At 46.1% G+C, this 14,775-nt stretch overlaps 1 protein-coding gene across 6 annotated transcripts in view; it reads right to left on the bottom strand.

Moving 5' to 3' along the window:
• LOC144729607 (ADP-ribose glycohydrolase MACROD1-like) overlaps positions 1–14,775 on the bottom strand; it is a 192,003-nt gene that overhangs the window by 153,632 nt on the left and 23,596 nt on the right. For 4 of the 6 annotated variants that reach the window (XM_078609984.1, XM_078609983.1, XM_078609979.1 and 1 more), the window contains exons 2-3: positions 2,499–2,642; positions 649–768 (exon numbers count right to left, since the gene is read on the bottom strand). In XM_078609984.1, coding sequence (XP_078466110.1) covers positions 649–768; positions 2,499–2,642 — 264 coding nt within the window. The remainder of the gene's footprint in view (positions 1–648; positions 769–2,498; positions 2,643–14,775) is intronic. The other 2 variants (XM_078609980.1, XM_078609982.1) reach the window with 1 other exon arrangement.

Here is a 14,775-nt window from a genome sequence, read left to right as displayed (position 1 = left end):
TACAACCGAGGCAGCAAGAACGGTACAAACGAGACGGACGCGACATCTGACGCAGGCCCGACGGCCAACAGTGGATCGTGAGGGTCAATGGGATTGACCGGTAATCGCGGTGCACCACCGAGCCACAGCGAATTAAAACCGCGACGGAATATTCTCACAGTCGTGGCACGCGGTCGGCCACTCTATCGCCACACGGCAGACTCGGCCACCTCCTCAAGACACCGCCGGACAATTAACCCTTTCCCATTCTGATGACGTCCGTGTACGGAATCGGAAGGAAAACTTTAAATGAAACAAATTCATCGGTACGCCGAGGATCCCGCGAGGGCAGGTGGGAGGGCCTGTGGCGCAGTTTGGCGCCAGCTACCGTAGAGTGCGGTCGTGTCGCTACAGTTCTACGCGGCGAGTTCAATGTCTTTAAAAACAATGGCTCTACGTCTCTCCAAATAAAATTAACGTCGAACCGCTCGCGCGTTCCGAGGTCCACTGGTGAACGGGGGGGACACCCACCCTGCAACTTGCGGATGTCTTGGAACGGGGAAAGGGGGTTACGAAACAGCCGACAGAGCGAGAGCGGTAACCAGCCTCAAAAGCGTGGACCGTTCCACGTGCCCCAAAACGTGTTGGCAGCGCGTCCCCGGCACTCACCCGCATTCACGATGGCGTCGATTTCCAGCAGGGTGATGTCGCCCTTGAAGAGCGAGACCTTGTCGTTGATCTGATGGTTCACCTCGTACTCCCTTCCACCTACAGTTGAAGCACACGTTTCTGATAGAGCACATTTCATCGAAATCAAATCCGCGCGCACGTGTAAACCGGTGGTCAGGCATGGGCAGAGAGTGGGAGCGGCCACTCCTGTATCCGATTTAAACGTCTGGTGGTGTTCATTCAGACGCTGTCTTTCCGACAGACCTGTTCTTCACCTGAGGACGGCTGCTTGCGTTGTGGCCGAAACGTCGTGAGAATTATTTTATTATGTTTTAGTTTTATTATTTTATTATTTCCCTTCTACGTGACTTTACCGAAAGAACCAAGAAGATGAACCCCTGTATCCGTCAACGTGTTGAGGCAAGGCCTGCTGCTGCTGTGGCAGGCCCCGGCAGACCATGGAGCCTTGACCAATCGGTGGCAGTGCGGGGAGCAACGATCCAGCGTCCGGTCAGGAGTATCAGTGCGCAAATAACGAGTACCACTTCATTTCACCGAAAGATGAATGGAAGTCGAGTTAAAGCTAAGTTACTTAAGCGTCATTAAGCTCAAGAAAATAGAATACGAAAGATTAATCCCACGTAAAAAGGCACTTCTAATCAGCAAAAGTATAAATTAGGGCGAGTCCTCCGTAAAAACGGTCATTCACCTGAAGCGCTCTCCGATAAAGATTTTCCTCTTGTGAGGCAGCGTTCATGAAAAACGTGACATGTTGTTGTTTCTACATCATGGGACCTCCTTTGCCAGTACCAAAATATGATAAGTTTTTCCCCTTTTATCTGGCAACAAAATAGGTGTTAAGATGTTAAAACGCCAAACTGAAACCTTTCACAAGGAATCATGTCTGCATTAACCACAATGCTTGTGGTCAGAATGCAAAAAAAAACACTGATAATATATGCATTATCCTTGAAACTGATTGGTCCATACCAGAGACAGCTTTCTTTTGAGCCTCGTCTCAAACGGTGTTAGAAAGCTGTCTCTATATAGATAATGCAGTGAAGCCACTGGGGCGCTGTAATCCAATGCTTGGCCAAACCTTGAAAGTGTTTTTTTCGTCACGAATTAAGGGTTCTAACGTGTCCTGGGCAGCCCGGGACACATGCAGCCGGAGGCTTATGTATACACAAGATAGCTACTTGCATATTGGGTTGCACACCATCCGTGAACCAGCAGGTGTGTACATTGGAGCGTACATTGGAGAGAGGCAACACCACGTTTTTTTCTGTTCGCCTATTGTCAGTGGTCGCGAGGGAAATGTGGAGTCTTCCCCGCATGAAGCCGGTTCCTTCCCACAGCTCGGGTTCGCTGCCCACTTCCCCCCTCTGTGAAAATCAACGCGGCATAGCAATAGGAGCCGTTCTGAAGGGTTCAGATGCGCGCGTCTGGCGCTGCGACAAGTTCCGCTGTGGCGTACAATGCTGTGTACCGGCTAATTTCAACCGCCGCAAATTACGCATTGAAACTAAATGGGATTTTGTCGGCTTTTTGGGGGTGTGCTTAGCTTTGTTTCTTTGTTGTTGTGAATATACCGGTAACGCTTTGTTAAATCTGGTCGCTCGGCTAAGCTCTCGGTACGGAAAAATCGTTTAAAAAATATAAAAATGAATCTACAATCTACCCAAGCTTCCTCTGCCCCCAATCAATAACCTAACAAATTATCCGTCGGTGAAGTTTGCACTCTTTGGATGCACGGCAGCCAACGGGCCTCGCTGGTCACATGACCCAGCTGTGGGATATGGCTTCAGACGCCGAGTCTCGCGTTCGCTCAACAACCACCGGCACTTTACCTGGCTTTTCCAGCTCTGTAAGTTTGTCTTGGGAGTGGAGCTCCTTTTCCGACCACTTGTCCAGAGACTTGAGCATGATGTAGTTGCTACTGCACTTGTAGTACTTCCGCCTCTCCTCCAAGTCCTTCAGCTTTGTCAGCTGGTCTGTGGATGTCACAAACATGGGTTTTTAGCGGATAAAGGGGGTGCTGCAGACAAATCCACTGCGAGACGCATGCTCAACTCCTTCTGCGCCGCACGAAGCCAACCGTGCTAAACGGAGGCGCGGGAATTGTTGTACCCGAATTTACCAGCCATCTCAGCTCTACCACCTTCACCAAGCCGCACTGAGCAGCACCCAAGTATGGTCAAACAACCCCCGTCACCACCGTGACGTGGGGGGAACTTCACGGAATAGTGGATTGACAAAGGGCTGTCAATTATTCATGATTATTTTAATAGCGTAGTGGGCCTTGTGGAAGGTGCGTCGCAGATCTGACTCGCTAGGGACTAAATATAAGCGGACCTTAAACAAAACTATTGAAGGATGTTTTGTTATTTTACCAGGTTAGGCCCAATAAAAGCTAAAGCTCTTTTTCAGAAGCTCAACGAAGTGGCTTATCATCCAGTGGAAATTCATAGCAGCCAAAAACTCTAAATGCACGTCAATTCTAAATGTGGAGGAAAAAACCGGAGGACCCGGAGAAAAATCCACACGACCACAGGAAGAACATGCACACTCAAAATATACAGCAGGCGTCTAGGTCGAGATTAAACCCACGACCACCTGCATACCAGGCAAAGGAGTTAACATCTTGCCACCATGCACAGAGGTTTCTGGACAAAACTGAAACGCAAACCGCTTCAAACGCGGGGAATATTCTTCACTGCGATGTAGAAGTACGCGGAAATACACAGTGACATTAAGATTGCATCGCTGCTTGTGAAAAGGTTGCCATCTGTTGACTTGTCACCGCCATACATGTGTAGTGTAGCACAAGTCGGAGACGAGGTAGTTGCAGGAGGCACCTTCTTTATCACAACTCGCTTTAGTTCTAGATTTGAAGCTTTCGTGACTGCAAGGATTCATACTCTTTGTTTTTTTCGGTAAAGTCACGTAGGTAAAACAATCAATAAAATAAATGAAAACAACTAAATTAAATCACGACGTTTTGGAGGCAACACAAGCTTCCTTCATCAGGTGTAAAAAAAGGCACAGCAAAATAACTGTAGCCTTTTTTACACCTGATGAAGGAAGCTTGTGTTGCCTCCGAAACGTCGTGATTTAATTTAGTTGTTTTCATTTATTTTATTTTATTGATTGTTTTACATACGTGACTTCACCGAAAAAAAACAAAGAGTGTAACTCTCTTTAGGTTCAACAGGTTCACCTCCTTCCTTCTCGTTGTCGTACAGCCCAGCCGAGACAAACCCTAACCGCGTTACACCGACGGCGTCGACCGAGACAGCCAACAACTGTCCGGCCGCGCAATTATCGAGTGAAGGTGGCAGCGACGATGGCGGCGAAGACGACAGCGACATGAGTCCACTTCCAGAACCGACAGCCCAGAGCTCTCACTCTCCGCTGCTTTTATCCTCCTCGGCGCGGCCTGGCTCCGCCCTGGCCGCGCCTCCCTTCTCGAACCCACTAGTGGGTTCCAGGGGCTTCCCGATGAGGTCTTTGGTGACCCTTGCCCCAGTTCCTCCGCCCTGCCGGCACACCCATGTATATGCTCAATGGCATGTGAGCCAACTGCCCAATGCAGTTGCACTGCTGTACATCAGTCAGCGCTATGTCACTACACATGTAACGATCCATAGATTAATGAATAACAGTCAATTGTTTTGCTCGCAACACGTACAAGAATTGGGAGTCAGACAATAATTGATTATTGAATAGAATTGACCACGGATTGGGCATTATCCATGAAAACTTGGAGGGAGGTAAATCACTACATTCCTCTTAGGTTGATGGCTGCAAGGCGCGACAAATAGATGTTACATAACATGAACACTTTTATTTATTTTAATTTTATTCACTTTATTTATTATTATTATTTTTCTATTTACGTGACTTTACCGAAAGAAACAAAGAATATGAACACTATGAGATCTCTTTTACCAGTGGCAAAATATAATTGTAGGTTTTTACCCTTTTAACTGGTACAAAACTGACACTTTTATTCAAGGCATCATGTTTGCAATGACCACAACACAAGTAGTCAAAAAAGCAAACAAAAAGAAGCAACTCTGATAAGGATGATAATATGCACTGTCCTTGAAGTTGATTGGCCCACACCCGAGACGGCTTTCTTTAGAGCCTAGTCCCCATTGGTGTAGGGCCAGATGACACCAGAAGAGGCGTACAACTCAAACACAGTGCAATATCAGAGTATTGAGAGCTCGGGGTAAGCATTTACACTATGAGATCTCTTTTACCAGTGGCAAAATATAATTGTAGGTTTTTACCCTTTTAACTGGTACAAAACTGACACCTTTATTCAAGGCATCATGTTTGCAATGACCACAACACAAGTAGTCAAAAAAGCAAACAAAAAGAAGCAACTCTGATAAGGATGATAATATGCACTGTCCTTGAAGTTGATTGGCCCACACCCGAGACAGCTTTCTTTAGAGCCTAGTCCCCATTGGTGTAGGGCCAGATGACACCAATGCTTACCCCGAGCTCTCAATACTCTGATATTGCACTGTGTTTGAGTTGTACGCCTTCTGGTGTCATATGGCCCTACACCAATGGGGACTAGGCTCTAAAGAAAGCCGTCTCGGGTGTGGGCCAATCAACTTCAAGGACAGTGCATATTATCATCCTTATCAGAGTTGCTTCTTTTTGTTTGCTTTTTTGACTACTTGTGTTGTGGTCATTGCAAACATGATGCCTTGAATAAAGGTGTCAGTTTTGTACCAGTTAAAAGGGTAAAAACCTACAAATAATATGAACACTCATTTATTTACAAATGACAACATCCCATTCATCCCTCTATTGAAGAAAGAAACAGGAGAGGGGTTTTTCAACAAATCTGGCTGTTGCCTGATGATGCTGGTTGTAATTACTGGCGAAACGTCGTACTCAAATTGTAAATGTTGTGGTTTTACTCTCCAATACACCGGTGTGCTGCACTAGTAACGAATTGGCATCTTCTATTTACGTGACAAACAACACCAATTGGCTGTGCCGGGTGGTGGCGAGTTTAATGACACTTTTATATTTACGCGATCTAACCCACAAATATCTATTATGGACTCATTTAACACATTCCTGCGGAGGGAGCTGGTAGTAACGTTGGGTTGCTCGGTCAATGGCCAGGGTCAACGGCGGCGTGGTGTATTCCGCAATTATGCCCGACTGTGAGGGCGGGCACAAGCCGGCGTGAGTAGGTTAAACGTTGAGTTTTATAAGGGCACCACGGGGTGACCAGCCCCTCCCCACCCAGCCCCACCCCTCCCACCCCCCACCCAGCCCCACCCTCCCCACCCAGCCCCTCCCCACCCTCCCCTCCCCACCCAGCACCACCCTCCGCACCCAGCCCCTCCCCACCCTCCCCTCCCAGCCCCTCCCTCCCCACCCAGCCCTTCCCTGCACGACGGACGGACACAATAATCCCCTGTGGGCTGGTGTAACCAGGAGGTTCCTACCAGTATGAGTTGCTTCAACATAGCAGCGACCACTAACCACGACTGTCTCACGCCACCAGGTGTCTTCAGTGTGGCATGAGATCTCTTTGGCCGCTTTATTAGACCCGCGCGACACATGTCATCATCTACGTTTTACATGATTCATAGTTTAAGTTGTAATAAAAATGTTAATTTACATCTGTCGTCTTGAGTTAAAAAAAATTATTTTAGGTTTTCTTCGGTTTAAATTTCTGCTACGTTCCACGAAATTTCAAATTCTAGTTTTATCATGAATGTAACGGCCCATGTTGCGTTTACCTCTCTACCGTTGATGACAAGGTCTCTTCTGAAAAATAAATTAATACCTCAGGTGGGCTCTACCTGGCAAGATGAAAACATTTATTTAGTTTTATTTATATATTTTAAGTGATTTGTTTACCTTTCCTATACTTTCCACTTCTATCGTGTTTTTTGTATTGTTTGTGGTTGTAACGTTCTGACCCGCCCCTACTGGACATCGGAGAAAAAAATAGCTTTGTAGCTCATAGTAGTCCTCCAGTATGAATACATTTTCGGATTCTCTGCTGTAGTCAAGCAGAAAGGCCACGACTTGCGAGGAACAAATCAGTGTTGTCATCCGCATGCAGATATCGCACATCTGATCGGACCACTCAAAATCCTACGCAATGCAAGGACAAAGGTAAAGGTGCAGCCCCCCAATTGCTTACCCACTGCTGGGAAAAGGGCCTCGACTAGAGGGATCTCGAAAGAAGATTTTGAGAGCCGTAGTGGCCAACTGGCGTCTCCAAGCACCCCGTGCGGCTCTTTAATCCACCACGCGCGGCTCTATCGAAGGGGCATAACGTAGAACATACGACTATCACAGCAGTAGCAAATAGATAATGAATTAAAGTTGTATGATAATGTGAATGATATATAATAAAAACACTTGGCTCTTTGCAGAACTCACGGGTACTTTTTGGCTCTGGGTCTGTTACAGGTTGGCCACCCCTCGTCTAGAGGATATTTGGCCTACTCTTCCATTTGGGTCAGACATTCTGAAAGAGACGGGAGGCACCCACGCGTGACCCCTCCACGCGCGACCTGCCACTCGAATAACCGTGGTGCACCCATGCACACTGCGGGTTGGACAGAGACGGTGGGGAGGGGGTAGTTTCATACATTTGCACCGTTATTTCAACTGTCGTGCCAGGGGAGATGGAATCGAACCGGGGACCTGTGGACTGCAAGTCGAGTGTGCCGACCACGACACCGCTTTGGCAGCAATCCCCCACAATGCAAGATTAAAGCAGAAATGTAAAAAAAGTGTCCGTCAGTTATTTCAGCTTCTGCAATTTTCTCAGTCTGAGCCTAACGAAGGATTATATTTCAGCGAGTGGCCAATTCCGTTTCGGTTATCGACTGGAATGCAGGTGCATGCGCGCACTTATTATTATTATTAAACTGTCTCCGGTGTCTGACCTAAAGCTCTCGGCTCAGAATCTCTTGAGGCACCAGCTCAGTGTCCCGACACAGCCAATTAGCTGGCCTCTCATGCCAACCAGAAACATCCACGGCCCTAGTCCCCACCAAGATAAATCTCTCCCCTTGACAAATTGTAACACACAACTCTCATAACTGGTCCATGGGCACATTATCTGGCCTGGAATTGCTTTCCAGCTCGAAAGTTTAAAAGTTAAGGTCGCAATCTTCCGAAGGGATGTCTCTCTTCCATCCCCAAAGACAAAGATCCCCCGTATAGCCTCAATAAACTGTTGGGGTAAGTGCTGTTAGCGAGTAGCACCTATGAAGGTCACCAAGGCACACAAGGGGGTTGTGGTTGGCCAGCAACATGCCCGGCCGCCTTTGTCTCCCCAGTGGCAATGTCTTTACACATGGCACCAGGTACTCATTTGAGGCCGAGTCAACCTAGGGGAGGCCCAGGATCGGTTAAAATATTCATCACCGGTGTTGGCCGTGAGCGGGAATCGAACTAGGGTCGCCGGGTTCATAGCGCAGCGGCGCTAACTGCTGCTCCACCGCTCCCCACTTACATTCCCTCGCCTCTCCCCATACCCCCCCCCCCAACTCCATCCCGTCCCTCCCTTTCAGTACTCCTAAGCCCCCTCTATCGTAGTCAGTCATTCCTCAGCCCTTGCATGCCCCTGCCAATCAAAATCATATCTTGTCACCGTTTTTTACTACGTTAAGCACATTGAGTGATGGCGCTCTATAAATATAGAATTTGATAAGGGCGCCTTTCCCCATCTCCCCTCTCTGCTTGCTTCTTAAAGTAACCACACACACCAAAAAAAATACGATCCGAAGAAAATCTAATCAGTGCCCAAGTTCTCCACGAGAGGGCACCAGGAGGCCTAGTTAAGAATTGTTTTAGTGTCGCAGGAGCAGAGGTCGCAAACGGGTTTTGCTTCCTTACCCGTACCCGGCCGCACCAGGGCCGGCCGGGTACGGGTACCCGTTCCCTACCCGTACCAGTACCCTACCCGAAATGAGTGACAAACGGTTACTCACCAGTGACTCACGGCCTACCCGTACCCGTACCCGACCGCACTAGGGTCGCAAACGGGTACCCGTACCCATACCTGGCCGGGTACGGGTAGCCGGGTATCGGGTAGGGTACGAGTATTGGGTACCCGGTTGCGACCTCTGCGCAGGAGGTCTAATTGTACAGGGTGGCACAAAAGCCAGGACACACAGGGTTATTTATAATTACTTTAACAAACCACATAGGGATATTTAATCTATTTAAAAATGTTCCAACTAACCTTCATTAACATTCATCTAGAACTTTGTAGGATTACAGGTGCAATATTTGAACATTCAAAAATTATGTTTCGTCTCAATAGATCCTGACTTTTGGGCCACTGTATATACAGCAGTTAAACATTCTGTAATTTAACCAGGCAAGGGCTCTTATATTCATAAACTTTGTGTTTGTGCAGGTGAGACCAATTCCTGATTTTATGGTAAAGAAGCACAGTAATTATACGGTGTTTGGACAATATCGTTGCGGGTAATGTCTACATTTAAGATATCGCATCATAAAAGGTACAAAAACCTACTTTTTCGCAAAAAACGTCACGTCATCTTCACTTTGGCGTAAAGAGTGATTATGTTATTGGTAATTCATCAATGAAAAACTGGCCTGTGAAAAATTAAGGCCGAAAGGTGTATTATTTGGGTCTTTCGGTCAAGCCACGTAGATAGAAAAAGAATAATAATAAAAAATAATAAAATATCACGACGTTTCCATCGCAACACAAGCAATCGTCATCAGGTGAAAAAATTGCGGGAGAGCTACCCGAGGCAGGAAAAAAATTTATCCAATAATTTTTTTTCCTGCCTCAGTAACTCTCCCGCTCGGATCACGTGAATATTAGCACTACACTTGTAAACAATATTCCAAAAAGTGTTTTCCACCTCCTTTCAAAGTAACAAAAATTGTATGCCATGTAGATTCTAAAAGATCGAGAGAATGTTTCGGTTTCGATTTGAAGCTTTCGTGACTGCAGGGATTCATCTTCTTGGTTCTTTCGGTAAAGTCACGTAGAAGGGAAATAATAAAATAATAAATATAAAACATTATAAAATAATTCTTACGACATCCTCAGGTGAAGAACAGGTCTGTCGGAAAGACAGCGTCTGAATGAGACGCTGTCTTTCCGACAGACCTGTTCTTCACCTGAGGACAGGTCTGTCGGAAAGACAGCGTCTGAATGAGACACTGTCTTTCCGACAGAACTGTTCTTCACCTGAGGACGGCTGCTTGCGTTGTGGCCGAAATGTCGTGAAAATAATTTTATTGCTTTATTTTATTATTTTATTATTTCCCTTCTATGTGACTTTACCGAAAGAACCAAGAAGAAGAATGTTTCGGATTGTATACGCCAGCAAATGGCAACGAACCAGCGCCTTGTTAATTCATGGCTTTTTAAATTGTAAAATCAAATATTAATCTGGGTGGAAAAATGTATTAAAATTTAAATGTAACAAGACAACATTTCATAAGTGAAAAAAAAGAGCGTAACATTTAAAAAAGCAGCGCACTACAATAATTCATGCAAGAGCTTACAACTGCGAACATGTAAATTAAACAATTTCTCGAGTAAATATTCAACAGAGCTGCTAGATTTGGGCCTCTGGGCACTTGCAAAACATCTGCTGCTGAACAAATGCATTCAGAAACCAACTAGAAAATGGTAATAATAGCGATGTAAACAAGCTTGTTGGCATGAACAGGCATTGTGTTTTAACATAAATCATTTCTCCCACCATAACCATTGCTTGAGAAAAAGCTCCCACCCACGCCCCCCAAAAAATAACATCTGCCAACAACGATTCATATTAAAGTGGGCCTTTCATAACAAAGCCCGTAATGTACACCTTCGTGTTCAACCTTTGCGTTCACCAATATGATCGCTTGTGCATGCAAGGCAATGCAGGCCGCACTTATCTTAACCTTTTGATTTATGTGCATGTGAATGTAAGTTATGATTCACTATAATTTCCTTGCAAGTGCCACGGTGTAAATCATCCCCGACGGTGATTTGCACAACACGACGTGGAAAGACGCCAAAGCTGCGAATAACGGGGCAAGAGGCAAAAATGAGTAGCGTGACTTAGGAGGGAAACGACACCCAAAGATATCGCACCTCTCGCCGCGCTATCAATCGTCGCCAACGCATTATTCGCCACTTCGATACCAATTGTGCAAATGGCACAGACAAACAGAAAAATAACGTCTCCTCCATTCCAGAATCTCAAGCGACTGCCAGGTGCCTTCTACGTCTGCCCTGGCACTCCTCGACTTTCCATCCTCCTCTTTCACAAACGTTCTTACGACCTTGCTCAATTCAAGCAATGCATCAACGCTTATATTTTACACCGTAAATGGACCTGTGCTCAGCAACTGTGATTTTTTTTTAGAAAAGAAAGAAAATCCGACGCGTTTCACTCTTCAAATCTGTAAACGAGGAGGCAAATGGCAGCAGCAGACATTGGTAGCCGTACCGATGAGTCCTATAGAGCAGGGATCGGGAACCTTTTTGACTGGGAGAGCCATAAAAAACAAATATTTCTAAATATATTGCATTGAGAGCCATATAGTATTTTTAACGTATAATAAATTAAATATGTCTTACTTTTAATGCGACTTCTGGTGCTGCATGGTTTTGCTGATGGCCTTGTAGTCTGGTTCGTACGTGGTGAGGTTGAGCTTCATGCAGGCGTTGAGGCCCCGTGACCCGTGAAATTTATCTTCAAAACTAATTTCTGTTTACTTTAAAATGACACAGTATTATTAAGCAATATCACAAGTATTTTAAAATCAGTTCCAAACTGATTTTTTTATTTTTTTTTCAACTCAAAATTGTCTGGGAGCCATATGCCGTCACCAGAAGAGCCATATATGGCTCGCGAGCCATAGGTTCCCGACCGCTGCTATAGAGAATGAAACTGGTCGACAGTTGTGGCCGTTTCACTGCTGCCTGATGGGGCTGGCACACATTTCCTCAATTTTTTCAGTCGGTAATTTGGATGACAAAATCGTCATGCGTTCAGTTATTCTGAGCTGGTGGTCTGGACAAGGCTGTTGCACACGCCATTCGCACAACTGTTATCTATATTAAAAACTCACTTTTTTTGGAACTGATTTTTACGTTTAGTTGTTGTCCCCCCCCCCACCTCCGATTATCACAGTTGGCGACGCACGGTCCCAAAGAAGCTCAACAAACACATTCATACATACGTCGTTAAATCTACGTCTCGTTGCGTAAACGACGACGCGGTGGCTTGTGACATTTGCCTTCAAATGGCCCATCTTAAACCCACCACGAAACTGTGCGCTCTTCAGCTCCTTGAATGATGGGGAGTGACGGCTGTATGTGCAGCACATAAATACGCAATTAATAAATCTGCTTCACTTTTCGAGATCCATCACAGTCGACACCTGATACCTGGACGAGCAGACTCACGCTCCAGCCAATTTATTGTTTAAACTTTGATTCATGGTTTTCTTGCAATATTTTCAATTTCTTTGTTATGATTGATATTGACTTCATTGCTGTCCTTTAATTGTATCTGTTTTTTTTTACTTTTGTAATGTTGGGCGACCCAGGTCACTCTTGAAAATGAGACTCGTCCTGATCTCTTGAGTTCTCGCTGCGTGGTAACAAAAAATAAACTTTAAACTTCATCTCCATGATCTTGCCTCCCCACCCCCCCTAGAACATACCAGCTCAGTGTTACTGATCACTGGCACAATAAAACAACTACCGACCATCATTATCATCAGCCATACAAATGTGCCTAAAGAATAGCGTATGCTTATACTGGAATGAACCTCCTGGTTACACCAACCTACAGGGGATTATTGTGTCCGTCTGTCGTGCAGGGAGGGGCTGGGTGGGGAGGGAGGGGCTGGGTGGGGAAGGGAGGGAGGGGAGGGGCTGGGTGGGGCTGGGTGGGGAGGGGCTGGGTGGGGAGGGTGGGGCTGGGTGGGGAGGGGCTGGTCACCCCATGGTACCCTTATAAAACTCAACGTTTAACCTACTCACGCCGGCTTGTGCCCGCCCACACAGTCAGGCATATTTGCGGAATACACCACGCCGCCGTTGACCCTGGCCATTGACCCAGCAACCCAACGTTCCTAACAGCTCCCTCCGTAGGAATGTGTTGAATCTGTTATGAAGATCAAAAACACGGCCAAAGTTCAAGTCCAAAAATGTATTATGCCGTGTAATAGTTTATGCTGGGCCAACAACAGACACGGTTTCGACGTTCTCAACTTTTTGACTGCAAACTCAAGAGCCCTCTCACATCTGCACCACAACAATGATCTTTGATCGTTTCACTCCACAGGGAATGTCAATTATTCTGGCTTCTGGCAAACGTTTAAATATTCACCCCACCGGGGGGATGCAGGCAAAACTTGTGAGCACCGGCATAATTTCGAGCTTAAATTGCACCGCAGTATATTCGTACGAGCAATCGTGGTCCATTACGTCAGGTATAATACATTTTAAACTCACCCCATATTTGAACAATAACTGGAAACCTGACGAAAACCATACCGAGACACAATATCTATTATTCAGGGAAGACAACAAAAAAAGAATTAACACAAGTACAGTACTTAATAATAATACAAATGCAGTGGTCCCTTGGTGTACGATACCATCGATTAACGCTATTTAGATTAACGATCCGCATCCCATAGGGTGCCCTCCCACCGCCATTGTTTCATTGTTTCGATTAACGATACGTTCTAACGATATCACGCGGCCCCAACAATTTCGGCCAATCAGAGCGCTCCTAAGTGGACTCGGCAGCAGACCTCAGCCAATCGGCGGCGCCCTTTTGTGAGCGTTTAGAGAGCAACTGGCTGCTAGATTTTCAATGTTGGATTGTGCGTTGCTTATGGAAACGGCTCTCTTAAACACTATACCCCCATTCCCCATAATTTCAGAGGGACCACTACAATAAAAAAACACATTCAAGGTACTGTCGTTAGTGTAGAGCGTGCAAGTGTAAATCAAAAGCACCACAAACAAATCAACGTCATTAGCGCTGCCTCGCTTAAAGAAACGTATATTATTGACTAGCTTTACTACCCGGCGCCGCCCGAGACTTGGATTCACCATGCCCGGCCGCCTGTGTCCCCCCCCCCCCCCCCCAAGTGGCGATGTTCACACACCACACCAGTTACTCGTTTGAGGCTAAGTCGACCTAGGGGAGGCCCAGGACCAGTTAAAATAATCGCCACCGGTGGTGGCCGTGAGCGGGAATCGAACTCGGGTCGCCGGGTTCGTAGCGCAGCGCGCTACCCGCTACACTACAATGCGTTACGCTTCCACGTGCGCGGGTCACGTGACAGATTTGACTTCATAGCTCACTTGCCGTGCAAAAACTATATGCATTATTGAGCCCCCCCCCCTCCCCCAAATAAAAACACAAGTGTATTTTTATAATTTTTGCGTGGTGTACAGTCTGGAAAGTACCCACATGGCAAATTTCGAGTTTGTTGCATGTCGGGAAGTACGCTAAACATTTTGAACAGACACACATTCACAACTTTGCCTTTTTTATATATGGAGATATGCTAACATTTTCTGCCAATGGCCTTTCCTCCTCGGAGCCGAAAAAGGTCACGTGACGATTGACAGACGTCGACGGCGCACGGAATTTAACAGCGTCATGCCTTCGGGAGGGGTGGGGGAGAATTTGCAGAAAGTGAAACATGTGAACAGATTTGAAATGACATCAAGCGGTTTCCCCATTTGCAGATGTGAAGAAGCAAAATAAACTTTTCGCCGGTCAAACCTCGGCAACGTTCCATGTCAATTCGACATGGGAAACAATTTGACGCGGCAGAACTATATTAAGGAAGATTCAGTTCGGCATTTTTTTTATAACCGAAGTTTATTGCCACGTGGCAGAACAAATAGCACAGAGCTGCATACTATTACGAAACTTTCAATTACGTTGCAGCGTATTTCTTACTATTTTTCTTCTCACAAACGATAAAAGGCTTTTTGGCAATGCCCTTGAAAGAAACCATGAAATCAAACCCATGCATGCCTGGCTCATCGTAAGAGAAGACAAAGGACAAACACGCGCACGCATTCCAAATTAACAACCCGAACCG

This window comes from Lampetra planeri, chromosome 33 (assembly GCF_965212315.1).
Source record: "Lampetra planeri chromosome 33, kcLamPlan1.2.h2, whole genome shotgun sequence".
Classification (NCBI taxonomy): Eukaryota; Metazoa; Chordata; class Hyperoartia; order Petromyzontiformes; family Petromyzontidae; genus Lampetra; species Lampetra planeri.
This window is presented reverse-complemented; position numbering and strand designations above follow the sequence as displayed.